General features: G+C 52.5%; 7 protein-coding genes across 7 annotated transcripts; 3 read left to right on the forward strand and 4 right to left on the reverse strand.

The window, feature by feature from the left end:
- Positions 1–434: 434 nt before the first annotated feature.
- Positions 435–761, reverse strand: BO80DRAFT_324904 (uncharacterized protein; the record flags this gene model as incomplete). The annotated part of the gene is made up of 1 exon (XM_025715155.1): positions 435–761. A coding segment is annotated over one exon (327 nt), but the record flags the coding sequence as incomplete, so codon positions are not given.
- An 858-nt stretch (positions 762–1,619) lies between these two features.
- On the reverse strand, positions 1,620–3,525 carry BO80DRAFT_428567 (PaaI family thioesterase). The gene is made up of 3 exons (XM_025720280.1): positions 2,975–3,525; positions 2,146–2,870; positions 1,620–2,096 (listed from the first exon to the last, which is right to left on the reverse strand). The coding sequence occupies exons 1-3, from the start codon at positions 3,144–3,146 to the stop codon at positions 2,064–2,066; spliced, it is 930 nt and encodes a 309-aa protein (XP_025571383.1). The 5' UTR covers positions 3,147–3,525; the 3' UTR covers positions 1,620–2,063.
- A 274-nt stretch (positions 3,526–3,799) lies between these two features.
- On the forward strand, positions 3,800–6,911 carry BO80DRAFT_200965 (glycoside hydrolase family 92 protein). The gene is made up of 7 exons (XM_025714210.1): positions 3,800–4,220; positions 4,287–4,930; positions 4,978–5,300; positions 5,347–5,486; positions 5,532–5,980; positions 6,031–6,131; positions 6,183–6,911. Exons 1-7 carry the CDS (start codon positions 4,091–4,093, stop codon positions 6,769–6,771), a joined length of 2,376 nt encoding a protein of 791 aa, XP_025571384.1. The 5' UTR covers positions 3,800–4,090; the 3' UTR covers positions 6,772–6,911.
- A 21-nt stretch (positions 6,912–6,932) lies between these two features.
- On the reverse strand, positions 6,933–8,696 carry BO80DRAFT_390556 (glycine decarboxylase subunit T). Its single transcript, XM_025717152.1, has 2 exons — positions 8,270–8,696; positions 6,933–8,214 (listed from the first exon to the last, which is right to left on the reverse strand). Exons 1-2 carry the CDS (start codon positions 8,665–8,667, stop codon positions 7,164–7,166), a joined length of 1,449 nt encoding a protein of 482 aa, XP_025571385.1. The 5' UTR covers positions 8,668–8,696; the 3' UTR covers positions 6,933–7,163.
- Positions 8,697–9,455: 759 nt separating this feature from the next.
- BO80DRAFT_428572 (kinase-like protein) lies at positions 9,456–10,654 on the forward strand. The gene is made up of 2 exons (XM_025720281.1): positions 9,456–9,853; positions 9,913–10,654. Exons 1-2 carry the CDS (start codon positions 9,482–9,484, stop codon positions 10,366–10,368), a joined length of 828 nt encoding a protein of 275 aa, XP_025571386.1. The 5' UTR covers positions 9,456–9,481; the 3' UTR covers positions 10,369–10,654.
- Positions 10,655–11,625: 971 nt separating this feature from the next.
- Positions 11,626–13,257, forward strand: BO80DRAFT_468120 (Zn(II)2Cys6 transcription factor; the record flags this gene model as incomplete). The annotated part of the gene is made up of 2 exons (XM_025722907.1): positions 11,626–11,698; positions 11,786–13,257. The coding sequence occupies exons 1-2, from the start codon at positions 11,689–11,691 to the stop codon at positions 13,255–13,257; spliced, it is 1,482 nt and encodes a 493-aa protein (XP_025571387.1). The 5' UTR covers positions 11,626–11,688.
- Positions 13,258–14,559: 1,302 nt separating this feature from the next.
- Positions 14,560–16,517, reverse strand: BO80DRAFT_201086 (putative neutral amino acid permease). Its single transcript, XM_025714211.1, has 5 exons — positions 16,168–16,517; positions 15,950–16,092; positions 15,768–15,894; positions 14,794–15,717; positions 14,560–14,742 (listed from the first exon to the last, which is right to left on the reverse strand). The coding sequence occupies exons 1-5, from the start codon at positions 16,378–16,380 to the stop codon at positions 14,662–14,664; spliced, it is 1,488 nt and encodes a 495-aa protein (XP_025571388.1). The 5' UTR covers positions 16,381–16,517; the 3' UTR covers positions 14,560–14,661.
- Positions 16,518–18,312: the final 1,795 nt, after the last annotated feature.

Consider the following 18,312-nt stretch of genomic DNA (forward strand, 5'->3'; position numbering starts at 1 on the left):
CCAGTGAGTGCGAGTTCCAATTGTGAGCATTAGTATTAATTACACATACAGCCTCGTACCCTAAGACTGCAATGTTTGAGCTGTTGTCGTGTTGACCGTCCCAATAGATACCTCCAGCCCTGCAATGGCGCATCTGCAGTGCTTCTAACCCCAAGCTCCGCCGCCATGCATCAAACACGTCGACAATCCTCACTCGAAGCAGCCATCAGTACACTTGCTCATCGTCGCAGCACCTCTGCACCAGCGGCAGCGCACCCAGCCCGTTAGCACCACCAACCAGCATCTAGGTACCCTAGGCACCAATAGGTATAAGCCTTCTCATTAGGCACGCACAGGCGATTCCACGACCAGCTCACAAGCACCCGAAACTCTTCCCTCTTATCTTATCTCATCTGTGCATATTTCTAGAAAAGTCCCGAACAAAACAGCCACCCTCACTTCGGAATCGAAATCGAGGCGCGGCTAGAAAGCGACTCCCTGCGCTGCTTCCTCAGCGCTTTCTCCGTATCCATGAGCAGGTTCTGGACCGATCTGCTTCCTCGCGCATTGGCCCTGACTCCATCATCGTTTAGAAGCTCCATCAGAGCGGCTTTCACCATGTGATCGCTGCCGCGGGATTCGCTGGCCTTGCTAGATGCGATGTGCTCGTCGTCTTGAGCGGGGTGGTAGGAGGTGGAGCGTTTTAAGGGTTGGACTGTGTGGAGGGTAGGGACTTTGGTGGTGGAGGCGGCGGGTTCATGGGTTTGAGGGTGAGGGTGAGTATGAGCATGAGTGTGAGGGTGGGTTTGGGATGGGGAGGCCATCTTGTTGGTGTGGTGATTTTTTTGTATTTCTGATGGAGACGTGGTAGATGATTTTGAGTGTGAGTGACTGGCAAAGGTAGGTAGGTAGCGGTGTAGTGTGGCTTTGTTCTTGTGGTTCTTTATACGAAGTTGATATCGAGACCGTTGTGAACACGATAGAGTGTCACTATGACGTCTAAGACATTAAGAAGATCTGCAAGGGGAGAAGGAAAGCAGATGATCGAGATACTTAAATCCTGGGCTGATTCGCGACGAATCTAACGAACAACAAAGAGAGTTGCAGTCCTGAATCTGAATTCGCCATTATTCACTCGGTATCTGCAGCAGACCGAACGGTTTCACCAGTCAATTACATCATAGCGGCTTATCACTGGGGACCTTCGTCGGATCGTCTGATTTGGGTTCACTGCATCGACCATTCAGTGTTTGAAAGGGCATTGAGGATTCTATTATTGAAGTTGAATTCAGTTATCATTCAGAAGTGGCTGATGATGATATCTGGTTGGGTGGGTGAACGAATCCGTGTATCTGAGAGATCGCTGATTGGCGGGGTGCGATGCCGGCATCATCTTGGTGGATGGAGTGCCGGTGGTTCGATTGGTGACGGCCACTGTACTTCTTGCCATCAGGGACTTTTTCTTTGTCTTATGATGGGAAGTTGAGTGGCTTCTCCCCGGGCGGTGTATACATGACCTTCTCTATTAACTTGGCTGCCTCAATCTGTATCTGGAATTTGTCCATGAGCTCGCAAACACGTCATGGTCATGGTGAACTGACATTGTGACCAGTGCTCGGATTAATCATATTGATTTAACCCCTGCTTTGTGGCCATGGTTATCAGTATTGCTGACGGCAATATGCTCAGGGTATTGTCATGCCACCCAGTGAACCGGCATCGGGTCGATCGTTTGTCTCGCATGCTGACAGGGAATTTCCTTGAGATTATCGAACAGGAGTGTGGCTTGAAATTGTCGAAGGCAACACATCATGGCAAGGGCGGTCACCAAACTATTGCGGTACAACTCACCGCAAAGGTCAAAGCCCATCTACTCCCGACTGTAGGATACAGACGACGCTAAAGTCATCGCTCACGTGCAGAATAGGAATAATATCGAACACCAGATATCTATATGTACAAACCAAATGCGGGTTCCATCCATCTATACGCCTGTTAAATGATGTCGCGATGACCGTTGAGTTCAAGTTCCATGTATATATAAGTACTTTAGATCAAATCTAGATCGGGATCAGATGAAGCAATTAGTTGGTGATGTTGTAAAGGGTCGACATTGCCTGCATGTCTGATTAGCCTCTTCTTAGTCAACGGATCCGCTGAACCTACCGCCGCCTGCTTCGGCTCAATAAATAAGGCTTTCGCCTCCACCAGCACCACCGGCTCCTGGCCATCTTCGGGCAGAGTCTCGATCCGACCCTCGACCCAGGCCTTGCGACCCTCTACCTTGACCGTTTCTGCCCGCAAAACAGCATAGTTCCCGGCCATCGCGGGCTTACGGTAGTCCAGGTTCAGGTTGGCGGTCACGCCCACCTTGTTCGGCAACGCGGGAAAGCAGCACCGACCCATGGCCTCATCCAGTAGCGTAGCCAGCAATCCGCCGTGAACGATCCCCGGGTGACCGCAGAGACTTGGCCCGAGGTAGAAAAGCGACACCAGACTTTTCCCGCCCTCTTCGCAAAACACCAGCGGCGGCGCCACGATCTTATCGGGACCAGCGAGCGTGCCACCCGTGAGCGTGCGCGCGCGCAGGTGCTCGGGGATCTTCATGTGTGGGCGGGATTCCGTAAATGCAGGGTTTTGGCGCAGCGAGGCGGCCAGAGGGTGGGTGCGGATGTATTCGTCTACCTCCCTGGCGAAGTCGTCGTGAGGGACGAAGGCGGAGAGGGTCTCCTCGTCGGTGGTGAGAGTGACCGTCATCATGCGCGAGACTGTTTGCGAGGTCTGGTAGACTAAGCCGGCAGTGAATGCGAAGATGGCGATTGTGGTGAACCCGACGAAGCGGCGAAAACGCGAACGAGGCGGAGGTGTTGGAGTGGAGGAAGAGGCTGCGTCTGAGTTTGGAGTGGTCAGCACTCTCTGTGGGCTTTTTCTTTGGGTTGTTATGGAATATAAACCCTATCCAGTGGCGTTCTGTATGGAAGGGAGGAGCACATACCAGCAGGAGCAGTCGAGAAAGCTTTGGGAGAAAGCCTCGGCGACAAGGAGGAGCCTCGGGACAGAACAGAAAGCCGGCTCGGGGCAGTTATAGGCAGACGCGACAGAGGGCCAGCGAGAACGAGTCTTCTGGAGATGGTAGTGGAGCCCAGCATTGTTGGGACCGGTGGCATGGCGGCGAGTCTGGACTCTGGTGAAGTTGGAAGAAGGGGGAAAAAGGAGAGTGGCCTGGATTGGACTGGCAACGCCGTGGAGCCCCTCGACCGATCAGATCAACCTAACCTCGATACTGCGTTATTGCTTTTGCGGAGCCATCCAAGACCAACTTCAATAATCTTGAGCGTGTCCCAGACTCTCTGGAAGCTGACCATGGATCCCATCGCGATTTTCGGTCGGCGGATTCACGCGATTGGTGGCGGGCGGGGCGGCGCTGCCTCGAACCTCGGCTGCCTCGCAAGGGGCGTGCAATTGACTTTGAATATCCTCATGCTGATCGAGGGAGAGCCGATAGAGGACCAGAGGTTGAAAGAATGAAGACAGATCTCATCCTCCTCTCATAGCCTGTGATGTGGAGTTGGCTGGTCGTTGGCATAATGTAGGAGAGAGGCATCCATCAGCCCCATCCATCTCCGATCATTTACTCCGCCTCCGCATCTTATCTGGTTTCTCCTCGTCCTCTCTTCCTCCTGCTCGTCAAATACGGAGTAGCTTGCTCCACTCTACTGCTAGCATCATCTTAATCTACATTAATCTACAAGTCAACACACATACAGACAATGAATCAGACAACGCTCTTCATAGTAAACACAGGGCTCGGGCCCCTGTCACACAATGACCCCTTTCACGCCAGGGACAGACGCTAGAGGTCTTCCCTGAACGATCATCGTCGCTCAAGGTTACATTGCATCGAACATCCTTGTCAGTCATTTATATCAGGGGCATGCCATTGCTTCGACTGTCGGAAAGGATGTCTGCCATGCCCCTCCCCGCGGGGACATGGTCTCATTCCTTCCCCCTTGATGGCGGCCAGCATGCCAGTGTGATTTTGTAAACCTCCAGTTCCAACACGTTGGTCGCTCACTTTCTGCCATTTTTTGCTCCCTTTCCTATCGTCGAGATGGTTCGCTGGGGATATTTGGCAGTGTTAGCCCTTCCTTGTATCGTGAGCTGTACTGGCTCTTCCGGGGCGATCGACGACTATGATGTCCTCCAATATATTAATCCCCTCATCGGGAGCGCTAATGGAGGTACGCGCTGAATCACACTGTATTTTGTCTACAATCAAACACCCAGCTCACTGTCTTGGTATTTAGGAAATGTCTTCGCGGGGGCAACAATCCCATATGGCATGGCCAAGGCTGTCGCTGATACGGACTCGGTAAACAACCAGGGAGGCTTCGCCTACGATGGCAGCAGCATCACTGGATTTTCTAGCATGCACGACTCGGGAACAGGAGGGCAGCCCTCTCTGGGTGTATTCCCTCTGTTCCCCTATGTTGCCTGCACAAACGACGAGGTCGATGGCTGCGCGTACCCTAAGAAGGCCCGGAAGACCTCCTACGTCTCCGGATCGGTCAAATCAAGCCCTGGGTACTTTGGGCTAAACATGAGCTCAGGTATTCAGGTGGACATGACGACTGCTCACCATACCTCTCTCTTTCGCTTTCAGTTTCCCACTGACAAGCCATCGAGCCCGTTGATCTTGCTGGATCTGTCCGACCTGTCCGATACCCGCCAGGATAATGGAACTATCTCGGTGGATCCTACAACAGGCCGCATGACAGGCCATGCGCGCTTTTTGCCCAGCTTTGGAAGCGGCTCTTATGTGCCTTATTTCTGCGCAGACTTTCACGGAACCGCGGACATTCGAGACAACGGCATCTTTGTTGATGCGCGGGCTAGTGCGGACGTCAAAAATCTTACCATATCGCGTAGCATAAATGGATATCCTCTTCCGGTACGTACATATCCGTTTGTACCACTACCAATGCTAATGTGTCTTAGGGGGGTGCTTTTATCCGATACAATTCTTCCCCGGACAATATGATCCATGCTCGAGTGGGACTGAGCTTCATCAGCAGCGAGCAAGCATGCGGAAATGCCGAAGCCGAAATTCCCGACTTTGACTTCAACAAGACCTATACTGCAGCTGTAGACATGTGGAAGCAGAAGCTGGCCCCGATCCGTGTATCACGGACTGGAATCAACTCGAGCGTTCTCACCAACTTTTACAGCGGCATCTACCGGACCATGGTCAACCCGCAAGACTATACCGGAGAGAACCCTCTGTGGAGCAGCACAGAACCATACTTTGACTCATTCTACTGGTATGCGGCCTGATTTTGGCGTGCAATTCTTTACTGACTCCTGCAGCCTGTGGGACTCTTTCAGGTCCCAATTCCCGTTTCTAACAATTTTCGATCCGGCGGCACTAACTCGCATGATCCGCTCGTTGATCGACACGCAGCAGCATCTGGGTTGGCTCCCAGATTGCCGTATGTCGCTTTGCAAAGGTAGGCATCACGTCCGCTTGGAATAACTGAAACTGAACATTGCAGGCTACACGCAGGGTGGCTCGAACGCCGACGTCATCTTAGCTGATGCATACGTCAAAGGCATCTCCGACGGTATCGATTGGGACGCAGGCTATGCAGCTGTCCAGAAGGATGCGGAAGTTGAACCGTACGACTGGTCAAACGAGGGCCGCGGCGGGTTGATGAGTTGGAAAGCGTTAAACTACATCCCCGTGGAAGACTTCGACTACATCGGCTTCGGCACCCTCACTCGGAGTATATCCCGTACGTTGGAGTACTCTTACAATGACTTTACTATTGCACAAATGGCCCGGGGCTTGAACAATACAAGTGATGCGGAGAAGTACGAGGGCACCTCGCAGTACTGGCAGAATCTCTTCCGAGCAGACCAAACCTCCTACCTCAATGGTACTGATACGGGATTCCAGGGCTTCTTTCAGCCCAAATATTTGAACGGTACATGGGGACATCAGGTCCGTCAATCCTGTTATTGTACCCACGGTGCACTGAGCTGACTGTGCAGGACCCTTTGACATGCTCCAACATTGACACAAGCGGGAGATCCTGCTCGTTGCAGAACAACGCAGCGGAAACCTTCGAGTCCAGCATTTGGGAGTACCAATTGTATGTCCCACTTAATACCAATTCCAGGAGGATTCACCCTAACCCAACCAGCTTTGTCCCCCACAACATGGCGACTCTCGTGACCTTGCTAGGTGGACCCGCCCAATTCGTCCGCCGACTCGACTACCTTCACGACCAAGGCATCACCTATATCGGAAACGAGCCTGCCTTCCTCACCGTCTTCCAGTACCACTACGCGGGCCGCCCAGGCAAATCCACCGCCCGCGCCCACTTCTACATCCCCCGATACTTCAACCCCACAACCACCGGCCTCCCCGGCAACGACGACTCGGGAGCCATGGGATCCTTTGTCGCCATGACCATGATGGGCCTGTTCCCGAACCCCGGCCAAAATGTATATCTCATCACCGCGCCCTTCTTCGAGTCCATCAACATCACCTCCCCCCTCACGGGGAAAACAGCCACCGTCAGCACCGTCAACTTCGACCCCACGTACCAGAACATCTACATCCAGTCCGCCACGCTGAACGGACAACCGTATACGAAAAGCTATGTCGGTCATGAGTTCTTCACGCAGGGACAGGAATTGGTGCTCGTGCTGGGACGGAATGAAAGTTCCTGGGGCACTGAGGCTGAGGATCTGCCGCCGTCGTTGTCGACGAGTCAGGTGCTACGTTAACTTTCGGATGACTGGTTGTAGTTTACAGCGGACTGAGCCGTTATGGGTTGAGTAGATTACAGGGTTATACAGCTGCATTGATAGATGGCTACAGTGTTAGAACCTGTCAATCCAATTGAGTATCTTAACTGTATATCTCAGATCAATCAATTACAAGTAACCTATATGTAACATGTACGCTTACTCTTAGAACTGGATTATAAGGAAGCACTAACAATCGCATAAACTCGCTTTTTATAAGAAACACAAAAGCACAGGGTTGAGCCCACACTACAAGAGAAAAGTAGAAGAATCAATCATAATAATCTATTTACACACATCAAATATCATCATCAGGGGAATCTATTGTTGAAACCAAGCCAAACACCCATCACCACCCTCTTAGAGTCCCATCAAGCCTTGGGCCGGTAGAACTTGCTCTCCACCCAGGGCATACCCGTGACGGTAGCCTTACGGATCCGGTTCCGAACGAGGATGCCGACCTCAGTGCCCTTCTTGTGAAGTCCATTCTTGATGTATCCCATGGCGATGTTGGTGCCGCCCAGGGAAGGACTAGGGAGACCGGAGGTGATGACACCGATTTGGGTGCGCGATTCGTCGTTCAGGTCGACGATGATGGCGCCCTCGCGGGCTGGAGATCCCTTCTCGACGGTGAAGCCGACACGGCGTTGAGAGAGAGTCTTGGGGGAGGCGACCTGGGGGAGGATGGAGGAGGCGCCGTTGAAGTTGGCGGTGGCGGGGTCGCGGCGCTCCTTGCCGACGAGCCAGGTCAGGGAGGCGCCGGGAGGGGTTTGGGAGGTGGAGATGTCGCTGCCGTAGAGACACATTCCGGCTTCGAGGCGGAGGGAGTCACGCGCGGCGAGACCGGCGAGACGGACTTCGTCGGGGTTGGAGAGGAAGAGGTCGGTGACGCGGGCGGGCAGGGAGGCATCGCTGGCGGTGGGGATGGAGATCTCGAAGCCGTCTTCGCCGGTGTAGCCGGTTCGGGAGATGAGAAGGGGCTCGGGGGTGGTGGTGCCGTCGGGGAAGGTGAGGTGTAGCTCGCGGCAGTTGCCGAAGTAGAGGGTGGAGAGGTCTGAGTTGGTGCCGTCGGGGGAGACGAGGGATTGGAGGACGGAGGCAGCCTTGGGACCCTGGAGGGCAACCAGGGCGCGGTCTTCAAGGATCTCCCACTTCAGGCTGTCCGCGCCGTGGGTCTGCTTGTAGATGTCGATTTCGGCTTGTAGGAAGGCCAGGTCCTCCGTGCGGCGGCCGGCGTTGGTGACGAAGTAGAAGGTGTCGTCGGTACGACGGGTGATGACGGTGTCATCAACAATGCCACCGGTGCCTTCTTCAAGGAGGCAGGACAGGGTGGATTGGTTGTGCTTGAGCTTATCAAGGGAGGAGGGAGTGACCTTCATGAGGAGGTCGAGGGCGCCGGGGCCGCTGAGTTGGTGCTGGACCCTGGAATTTGTTAATTAGGAAGCCTCTGGGCAAAGGGGTGAAAGAGAATACGTACATATGGCTCACGTCAAAAAGACTGGCCTTTTCACGGGTCCAGTGGTGGCTCTCGACATGGCTGAGATCGGAATACTGCAAGGGCATGGAGTACCCCGCAAAGGGGACCATTTTGGCGCCCCGGGCCAGGTGCAGGTCATACAGCTGAGTTTTCTTCACTGGTCCTGATGGAGCAGCAGATGAGGCATACCGCACGCTTCCCTGGGCAGCCAGCGAAGCAACTCGGGGAAAGGGACGAGCAGCAGGGACGGTGACGCCCGCGGAGCGGAGAGCGCGCGGAGAAGTAGATAGCGGCCGCGCGAGCAGTGCGGAGCCATTGGCAGCCACAGGGGCGGCGCGGCAGAGCGAGCTCGAGCCGAGGAGGTGAAGGCCTCTTCTCATGGGACGCACAGCAGACATGATGGACAATTGCTGTAGGATAAGGAGGGAAAGAGGATGAGAAGAAGAGAAGATGAAGGAGAAGTACGGAGTAGTGAAGGTCATTCCTCCAGCGCCGCTGCGGAGAACCCCGATAAGCGGGAAAGTCACATGCTGATAGGCCATCTCCGCGGGAAGCGGCGCCGACTCGCGAGCTAAGGTGGTCCGTGCTTATCTTCGAATTCGACTGTCTACATCTCACACTTTTGGCTACATTAACGCCCTTCCGCAGATTGGAGGGCTAGATGCAGCTCCTAGTGTAAGCTAGTACATGCCCAGTTGTATTCTCAAAGTGGAAATGAGAAAGTGTGAGTGTATAAGCCTGACATCTAGAAAGATTTCAACCCCCTCAGGTCGGGGTTTTGATTCTACTGTGTTCTGCATGGATTAGGCCTCTGCGAGTTGACGTCTGATATAAGATTATAAGGCCCAGTACTAGGAGCATGGCAGCTACGCATAGGCTATCACACAAGAATCTCATTTGCATGATGGTCGCTAATGCCGCCTATAGATACCCCACCAGCGGTTCCGGAGTGGATCAGTCGATAATCAACCTTAGCCAACGGAGTATACGGGGTACTAGTACTAGCAACTCTCCGGGAATCATCCCAATGGTATATATAGATAGGTGATAAATCCAAATGCCCACGTTGTCCTGGCACAGCATGGTCAGACACGGACAGGGATATTCTCGAAACCGCTTAGCTCCGCGCCACGATACAAGCCCGCCCTCGCGTCTCTCTCCATCCCCAACTCCCTTACCCCCCTCCCCACCATTCCCCATCACTTCAAAACCATGGATCTCACTCACGACGAATGGGAAGCCCACGTCGCCAAGAAAGTAGAAGAATACCGCAGTATCATCCAAGGCACCGACATCTACGAGAACTGCGGCAACCGAGTAGTTGAGTCGCGAACCACGCATGGGCAACTCGTCGCCGTGAAGATCCAGCCAAAGAAATGGTTCCGACGTTCCGAAGCCGCCATGATGCAGTATGCATCTGAGCAGAAGGGGATTCTAGCGCCCCGGGTCCTGGGCTGCTATGATGTGAAACCGAACATGACGGTCACAGTGACGGACCGGGTTCCTGGCGAGTCGCTGGATAAGGTGTGGCATACTTTGACTAGATTGCAGAGAGAGACGATTCAAGATCAACTGAAGGAACAGGTAGGTGCCTAATTGATTAGTGCTATGGTCTGGGAGGTAACAGCGCTCATGTGTTTCAGGTGCAGGAGTTTCGGAAATACACGCAGCCGTATATTGGTCGATTGGGGAAGACCAAAACGTATAATTTCTTTGATCGGTTGCATAATCACGATATGGGACCGTTTGATTCGGAAGAGGAGTTTGATGAGTGGTGTTTTGCGAGAGTGAAGTTTCCTCTGCAGCAAGCGTTCTGGAAACGATACCTGCCGAAGATGAGGGATAAGAAACCGTCCAGGTTTGTCTTGACGCATGGTGATCTGGCGGCGCGGAATATCATAGTTCAGGATGGTCGGATCACTGGCATTGTGGACTGGGAATATAGTGGGTTCTTTCCGGAATATATGGAGTATGCACTGGCCACGGTCATTCATGATGGTATTGAAGACTGGTGGCTTCCGGTGTTGAAGAAGGTTTTGGAGCCGTCTGGGTATTTGCGGTCTAAGTTTGTTGCAACGATCAAGGACCGAGGGTGGTAGTCTTCCCTCCCAATGTTTGCTTTTTTTGGTTTCTTCGTATTTGTAGCATCGTGATACCTCATGCTTTTGATATCCTAATTGCCTGGAATTGATGACTCGAAATACAAACTCGGCCCTGGGATCAAATTTGTCATCTTCGCATTGTTCTGTCTGGGTAGCTATCCTCTCTTCTCGTTTTGATTTTTGGTTCTCCTTTGAGGTGGTGACAAACTGCCTCTCTACATGTTGAACAATGAGAACTTGGATGTCTCATGCTGTATGGGAGCCAGATCCACAGCACTACCGTTGCTCTTGTCGTGAACGGAGGCGTCTGGGTGTTGTCCGAAGAATGGCAGGAATCTACCGGCATTTAGGGACATTGGGGAATCGATGAGCATTTCAACCATGGGAAATGGGGTGATCAGGTGTTTTCACTAACAGTTTGTGGTGGATCGTTTGTTGGTAATGTCGAAGATGGACCAATGCTCATGGATCAAGCAATGGACTTTTGATGGTAGTGATGAGATCGGACCAAAGAGTGATGAATGATTATACTATTTACATAAAAAACCTCGAGGCAGAAAAGTAGCCAGTCACATGGCATGAGGTCTAGTACTATAGCGGGAAGGTGCTATCCTCAGGCAGACCTGCTGCTTTCCCCATCTCCTGCTTGAGTCTCTACCGGCTTGTTCTTGTGAATATGAAGGCCCTTCGCTCACGGCTAAACAAGAGAACTATCTGCAGCTCATCGTCGAGAAATATTAGGCGCTACATCTGGCTGATTTTGAAGGGGACATTTTAATACGGCTGTCAGTAGCCACACCATGCATTGACGACTCCTTGTCAACCGGCGCTTGTCATGCACCAGCAGAAGGTCAGCCCACAATTCAGTGAGTGGGGGGATGTGTTGCCGCGAATGGCAGGGGATCGTGCAGTAGTGCTGATCCATCAGGGTTCCGCATCTGTGCACCGACCATCAGCCTTATCTGGCGTAAGCCAGTCCTGAGGAGTGAGGAATGGACAGGCAGAAGCATACCCTGTTAGTCTGTCAGTACTCCGTACTAGTAGTTAGTATACATGCCAGTCCGGTCAGGTGACAGCCCCTGGACGGGAAGAACCGCCCCTCTGGGCCAATCAGCAGCTGCAAGGCAGAATCACGGCGGGGAAGTCAGTCTCCCTTGCCACGCCTGCATTAGTTTGACCAGCCAAACTGCAAGGGTCTTCAATATCTTGAGGGAGAGGTGGAACTGGCTTTTGAATATGACTGAGGCTCGGAAAGATGCACCTACAGGGAGCGGAAATGAAAAGACAAAGAGCGTTTTCACATAGGTCCAAGACTGGATGCCGCACCTGTCGGTTAGTTCTCTTCCTTCAAAACCAAGCGACTGGGCTCCTACTGCTAGGTGAGCTAACCCCCCGATGTGTGTGTGTGTGCGTAGATTCCGCCATGTCAAATGCGACGAGACCCCGGGCGCATGTCGCAATTGCACTTCTACCGGGCGCAAATGTGAAGGATACGACCAATATCGCCTGCCGATGCGCTGGTCATCGACCCCCCGAACGTCAAGGAACCTTGCCATCAGCCTGCCGGGAATGACTTCCGATGAGCGCCGGTGTTTCCGGTTCTTCGGGCATCATACCGTTTCGATGATGGTGGGGTATGCAGAGTCGGAAGTATGGCAGCAGTTGGTGTTGCAGATGAGCCAAAGCGAACCCGCCATCTGCCATGCAGTGGTTGCGCTGAGTGCCATTCATCAGGAATATGAGGGGAAAGGTATGACTGTAAAGCCCGACCACCGGGCCCATCGATTTGCGCTGGAACAGTATGGTCGGGCAATGTCAAGACTTTGCAGTCGCATACAGTCCAACGATCCGCAGGTGCGGGAGATTACGCTGATGTGCTGCATCATCTTCGTGGTTCTGGAGCTTCTCGAAGGCGAGTACAAGAATGCTTTCGCTCATCTGCGGCAAGGACTAGGTATTCTGGACGCTCATTCGGGCCATACGTCGGCAACAGAACGCTCGCTTGCACAAGCGTTCCTGCATCTGAATGTACTACGATCCCATTACGGCCATTCGGACGTTAGCATTACTATCCACCCTCCTCAAGGCAGTGTGGCCGAAGTAGTCTATGAGAGGGTGAAGATTCGCAGCCTGTCAGAGGCCAAAGAGCGCATGCTAGTTCTGATGAACAATATCTTCCATTTTCAGTCCCGCTGCTACGTCTTGTTCCGGGGCGACCTAGCGACGGATATCTTCAGCCTCTCCGCACAGCAGGGCAGATTGCAGTGCCAACTGGACGATTATAGGGCAGACCTCGAGGCATTTGTCTCGATCCACAGCACCCGGCACGCCTGGACCCTGAGAGAGATTCGGAGCGTGGACTTGATCCAATTGCATCTGGAGACCCTAGTCAGCCTCCTGGGAGGCTCCCTGGACACGACGGAAATGGGCTTCGACCGATACCTACCCGAGTTCAAACGAATGAACGAGTTCTGTGAGCGAATCATCAGCAGCTTCAGACGGGAATATAAGGAGACGAGCCGTCTGCCAAGCATGATCATGGACATGGGGTTTCTGCCCGCACTGTTCTGGTCGTGCGTGAAATGTCGGGACCCGGAAACCCGACGGCATGCGGAACAATTATTGCAGGTCTGGCCGCATCGGGAGGGAATTTATGACTCCCACTTGGTCTCGCTGATCTGCGAAGCGATCATCGCCATTGAAAGCGAAGGCCAGGACGAGGCGGGATTTATCCCCCAATCCGCGCGGGTGCAGACCCAGATCGTGGAATTCGCCGAGGACCGGAGTCACATCGTGATGAAGTATACATTAGCCGGCTCTGGGGCTTGGGGTACGGACGAGCGAGAGCGGGTGATTCCGTTTGAAGGTAGAGAGGCACCAGCGTGAAGAAATAATACCAGTGGGCCTACAATGGCCCAGTGACTTTTCAACATACCGCCTCTAGATGAGGCAATGGTGACACGGCAGGTATTAACGGCGCAGACCCCCTACCACCTGCTTACCACAAGAATTGTGTATCCGCCTCTGCATCTAAGTAACACAGATAATAAGAAATTGATCAACCGAACCGAAAGACTTAACCTTGCATTCAGGTGCAATTACCGAGAATTCATCACATTGCATCCGCTTGTAGATCCCATCCAAAGCATGGGGCAGAGAGAGAGAGAGAGAGAGAGAGAGAGAGAGAGAGAGAGAGAGAGAGAGAGAGAGAGAGAGAGAGAGAGAGAGAGACAGAGATAGCTAGAGCGCGCGCGACAAAAGGCTTGAAACAAACTAAACAAAAACATCAACCACACCCCACAGTAAACACAAATCCACCTCAATACACTCTACCCAATAGTCAAGCTATATACGTCCCCCCTCCACACCTCTCTTCCCCTCTCTCCAGACCCCAAGAAAGTACTAGTACTCAGAGAACGAGTGCTATCTGTGATGCAGTACCTCACCCCATCGCATAGATATAAGAAGCAACCTTGACAGTGCATAGATTTATCCCGTTTAGTCAGTCACTTTCTTCTTCTTCTTTTCTTCTTTATATCTCACACAGCTAGGCTTCGAGTCAGTTCTGCACCTCCTCCCCATGTATGCATATTCTAGTACTATTGTAGGATTGCGCTGACTTCTAAGACCAGATTCAATCATGTGGAGGTTTATTTCTAATTGATAGGGGGGCGAATTCGTTGCTTGTTGGAGACTATTATGTATAAACCTAATAGAAACAGTCCATTACTGTGTAAAAGAAGGAATAAGGATAGGATACCTTCAACTGTTCAGTTAGCTGTTTCATGAGTGGGTCGTGGGGGAGTTAGCTGTAGGAAGCGTGAGTGGTTAACTAAGGTATCTATCTCCACTTTCTGTTTAGGTTAGGTTAGGTTATGTTATGTCACTGTGGTACTACCGTGTCTACACATTAAGATTATCGAATTACCCTACGATCTATGGCTTACAAAGTAACGAATTAACTACTATCACTATATCATGCCCATGGAGACATAGAACAAGCGTGCATAACCCCATCATCTTGATGTCAGGTACACGGGCAAGTCTTGTTCTGTCGATGGGCAGTTCATTGTTATTGCACCCATGATGACATAACGATGGGTTATGTCAAGCAACGCAATAATAAAAACTAAGGTGGAAGAATAAGAAGTGCGGATATGTTCCAACGGAACATGCATAGCAGGAGGGAAAAAGAAATCGTTGAAGATCATCATTAACGTTTTTTCGTTTTTGAGAGTGCTGGATCAGAAGTTCGTCGCTTGCCTTGGCTTTCCGACTGGATGGACGTCATTAAAGGCCGGTGTTAGCACACGAGAAAGGACTTCCGACGGTGCCTTCTCTGTAACTGATGATTACGCTTTCGATGGATGCCTGTGGTGATAGTTAGGATTGATTGCATAGCGCAACGGGGAGGGGGCTCACATAAGTCCCGGGTCCGAGGAAAAAGAAACCCGCCAGAATAAGGATGACGTTGATGATTGCGCCAATCCAGCCGCGGAGGCCACGGTTTCGGTAGAAATTGGGTCCGTAGTCTTCCCGGCGCATGCGCAGGTAGGCGGTGCCCCAGAAGATGAAGCCGAAGAAGGAATCGAAAAGGGAACTCATGATCGATTCCAGGTCGGAAAAGAAGGGAATCACCTCGGCGATGATGAAAGCGAGGATCCACAGGATGGTGAGAATGCCGGTCCAGGCGGCCCAGCCGACCACAGTGTGGTTGCCCTTGTGGCGGGTGCCCTCGAACATGCGGAAGAAGATGAAACGGGCCGACACCGAGGCGTACAGCACGCCCAGGAAAATCAACGTCGGGATCATGAACGAGAAGGACACCTTCTTGTAGACCTCATTTCCCAGAGAGCCGAAGGCCGGGGATGTGATGTACTGGTTACCGGTGTAGGCGTACACAATGGCACCGACCAAGCTGAACACGATGATTTCGGCGATGGTGACGGCGGTGACGGATTTCCAGAAGTCCTTGGGCTCCTTCATTTCCGCAATGAAGCTCGGAAGTGTGATCTGCCCAATGAAGGTGTAACTGATATTCAGGAACGCACTCATTCCTGATACAAAGGTCGTTCCAGAGACTGGGATCGCTTTCACGATGCGATCTCCCATCTCCGGGGTGTAGCCCGCCGGATGGTCCTCAATGGCCGAGAAAATGACGGCGAGCATGACCGAGACAAACGTGGTAAATGCTGACAGAGTTGCCACCTTGGACAGAGCACTGAAGGTCCGGGGGAGCGAGCAGACCAGTGAGATAACTGCTGTGATCAGCGAGAACACAATGGTGCAGGTGCCGTGACCACTGATGGTGTTTAGATACTCGGCGCCGACTAAGCAGTGCAAGCCCTATTCCACATTAGAACTTCTGATCGGACAGCGAACGACATGGTGAGTACCTGGATGAAGGTGTTGTTCAACAAGAACATGACTGCAGTGAGATACCACACGACTTTGGAGTCCCAAAAGATCATTTGGCCAATGTCGCAAACGTCGCGAACATGGGGATGTCGCAAGCAGAATTTCCTGCACAATATAAGCAATGATCTTGTCAAAAGCGCGACGTAGGTAGAACTCATACCAAATGACCAACGAGGTATACAGCACAATCAGAGCCATAAGCACCGTAAGGATCAAACCCGGGACCAGGCCAAGCACGGAATAGGACCATGGAAACGACATGATCGCCAAGCAAATATATTCAGAAAACAAGAGGGCAGCAGTCTAGTACGAAAGTGCACAATCAGCCATCGCGACCCGGCGTTTCGCATTCAATGCGTCCAAACAGACCATACGTACCTTCTGCCAGCTACAGGTCCGGTATTTGATCGAATTCTCCGATTCCATTTCAATCTGGCGACCAATTTCCCCCTCGGAATCAGAACCCGACCCAACCTGCTGCTTCTGGCCCTCGAGATCCATCTGCTTCAGCTTGTCTGCCGCTCTGGTATTCTCGGAGATGGACGACCGGCGGGAAATATCGCCGGGTTTAAAAGCGTGGGACTCCGCCATTTTATCGAGCGGACGAGCCGCAAGTGAAACGAGGCGTTGAAACTAAAGACGGAAGAAACACTAAAGGCCTTGGGATGCATGTACTGCTCTCGATGGGAAATAACCAGAGACCTGCAGGCGATAAGGTGTTAAGGTATAAGATATTAAGGATAACTGCAATGCGATCGGTCGTGGCGCAATAGTTCAGAGTCCCTGACTAGAGATAGGCAAAAAGTGAAGGGAATGAACGATGCCAGTGACGGAAGGTGAGAAGAGAAGAAGCACGGAGGAAGGATCTAACATCTTGGGTCATTAGATGGACCGGGCTAAATAGTAGATCTCGCTGGTCAGGCACGTGCCGCCGACTTACTGGAGATAACCGCGAGACGGATCAACACCCCAGGCCACAGAAGTTCCGAACAACATGCGCGACAAAGGAAAAGGCAAATCCAGAGCCTCGACGTGACGTGCGAGGCTGGGCAAGAAGAAACGATTGAAAGAAATCAATGCGAGGTGCAGGAAGAAAAAAAAATCGACTGAAAATCTGGATGCGCTTATTTCTTTAACCTGCAGGGAGGAGAACCGGGGGAGCAAGCTGAGGGCTCCCAGAAAGCGACTGGCGCGGTTTAGTTGCCTTGGCTGTCTCCCGGCAGTGATTTTTATCAAACGGACCGATTGAATCCAGACGAATGAGATCCAATGACCGGGCCCCAATGCAGCCGGCCAGCCCGACTGCCCGGAATGGCCGATGACAACATCACTGACCCGCGGGCCTGGGGCATCCGGCGCCATGACGTGCACCGGCGGGATTCCCCCCCGGCGAGCTGCCCGCCCAATACTATGTGCACAATAGATATATCAGGAACCGAAAGGCTAGACTAGATACATGCTATGGTACAAACATAGGGATCAGTCATGACACCATACATCGTAGGGTCATGGTACCTGATCTCGCACAGCCAGAGTATGACCGCAGAAGTATCGATTCCGCCCCCACGGCCGTAAAGCTCGACTCGGTTAGGTGCAGCAAGGCCGCGTTCAGGCCCACCCCCGTTTTCCCCCCACCGCCCATTGGTCCGTTCTCGGTACAACCTTGCCCGGGTCCCCACCAATCAGGGGCCCGCAAACGCCCGCCGGCGGAACCGTCCGATCGAGGCTGCCCCGCATCCGGCCACCACACTACTACTATGTATGTACTAGTACTCCGTACTTAGTAGGACTTGGGAGTGCCAGGAGGCCGCGACCCAGCCCTTGGCCGCCCTCCCAATGCAGCTGTTACAGCCACCCACCCTCGCAGAGATTTCCGCTCCAAGAGGAACCCAGGAATAAAGCGGTCCCCGTGGAAGATGCTACATAGGGCGAGGGTTAAAGTTGGCACTAGCACCAAGGTGGCATGACGCTGCTTATGCGCCATGCATAAGTGATGTTCCGGTCATATGATAGTATTTTCACATTGAACGGTTCCTCATCAGGCTGATGGCTGGATTCATGCATCGAGAGGCAACCGCCACACTGACTGGCTGCCTCTCAGCCCGTCGGATTAAGCCTTGAGCACGCTATGCGCTAACAGATGGCGTGATCTTCATCCACGTGTTGGTACTGACTTATGTAAGGGGCATCGCCCTCGCTAAAATGGCGCATCTGGAATGGCGGCACCTAGGACTAAGTAGGAGAAGGTTTTGTTAATAGTCAAATCTCACTACTCTATACTAACTACCACCTTCCTAGTAAACATCCTAGTTCGCCAAGTACTCAAAGTAGAACCAATTCTCCGCAACCGACATAGGCCCTGGTGCCTCTGGAGACACGACATTGCGACCAGAGACCGCGTGATTATTTATCGTCTCGCAGGTGTTATTGCTCCCGATTGATGGCAGACTCCTTGATTGAGGTCCTCAAAGGAACTGTATGACTGCGGAACCCCGGAGTTTCATCAACGGGACGGCGCAACTT

This window comes from Aspergillus ibericus (assembly GCF_003184845.1).
Source record: "Aspergillus ibericus CBS 121593 unplaced genomic scaffold BO80scaffold_49, whole genome shotgun sequence".
Lineage (NCBI taxonomy): Eukaryota > Fungi > Ascomycota > Eurotiomycetes > Eurotiales > Aspergillaceae > Aspergillus > Aspergillus ibericus.

Coding starts and splice junctions, on each gene's coding strand:
- BO80DRAFT_390556 (XM_025717152.1), bottom strand. CDS start 8,667: ATGTCTGCTGTGCGTCCCATGAGAAGAGGCCTTCACCTCCTCGGCTCG. Junction 8,215..8,269: donor CTTTTTGACGTGAGCCATAT/GTACGTATTCTC, acceptor AACAAATTCCAG/GGTCCAGCACCAACTCAGCG.
- BO80DRAFT_428572 (XM_025720281.1), top strand. CDS start 9,482: ATGGATCTCACTCACGACGAATGGGAAGCCCACGTCGCCAAGAAAGTA. Junction 9,854..9,912: donor AAGATCAACTGAAGGAACAG/GTAGGTGCCTAA, acceptor CATGTGTTTCAG/GTGCAGGAGTTTCGGAAATA.
- BO80DRAFT_428567 (XM_025720280.1), bottom strand. CDS start 3,146: ATGCCACCGGTCCCAACAATGCTGGGCTCCACTACCATCTCCAGAAGA. Junction 2,871..2,974: donor TTTCTCGACTGCTCCTGCTG/GTATGTGCTCCT, acceptor CTCCAAACTCAG/ACGCAGCCTCTTCCTCCACT. Junction 2,097..2,145: donor TTGAGCCGAAGCAGGCGGCG/GTAGGTTCAGCG, acceptor TCAGACATGCAG/GCAATGTCGACCCTTTACAA.
- BO80DRAFT_201086 (XM_025714211.1), bottom strand. CDS start 16,380: ATGGCGGAGTCCCACGCTTTTAAACCCGGCGATATTTCCCGCCGGTCG. Junction 15,718..15,767: donor TGAACAACACCTTCATCCAG/GTACTCACCATG, acceptor AATGTGGAATAG/GGCTTGCACTGCTTAGTCGG. Junction 14,743..14,793: donor TCCTCGGACCCGGGACTTAT/GTGAGCCCCCTC, acceptor CTATCACCACAG/GCATCCATCGAAAGCGTAAT.
- BO80DRAFT_200965 (XM_025714210.1), top strand. CDS start 4,091: ATGGTTCGCTGGGGATATTTGGCAGTGTTAGCCCTTCCTTGTATCGTG. Junction 4,221..4,286: donor CATCGGGAGCGCTAATGGAG/GTACGCGCTGAA, acceptor CTTGGTATTTAG/GAAATGTCTTCGCGGGGGCA. Junction 4,931..4,977: donor TAAATGGATATCCTCTTCCG/GTACGTACATAT, acceptor AATGTGTCTTAG/GGGGGTGCTTTTATCCGATA.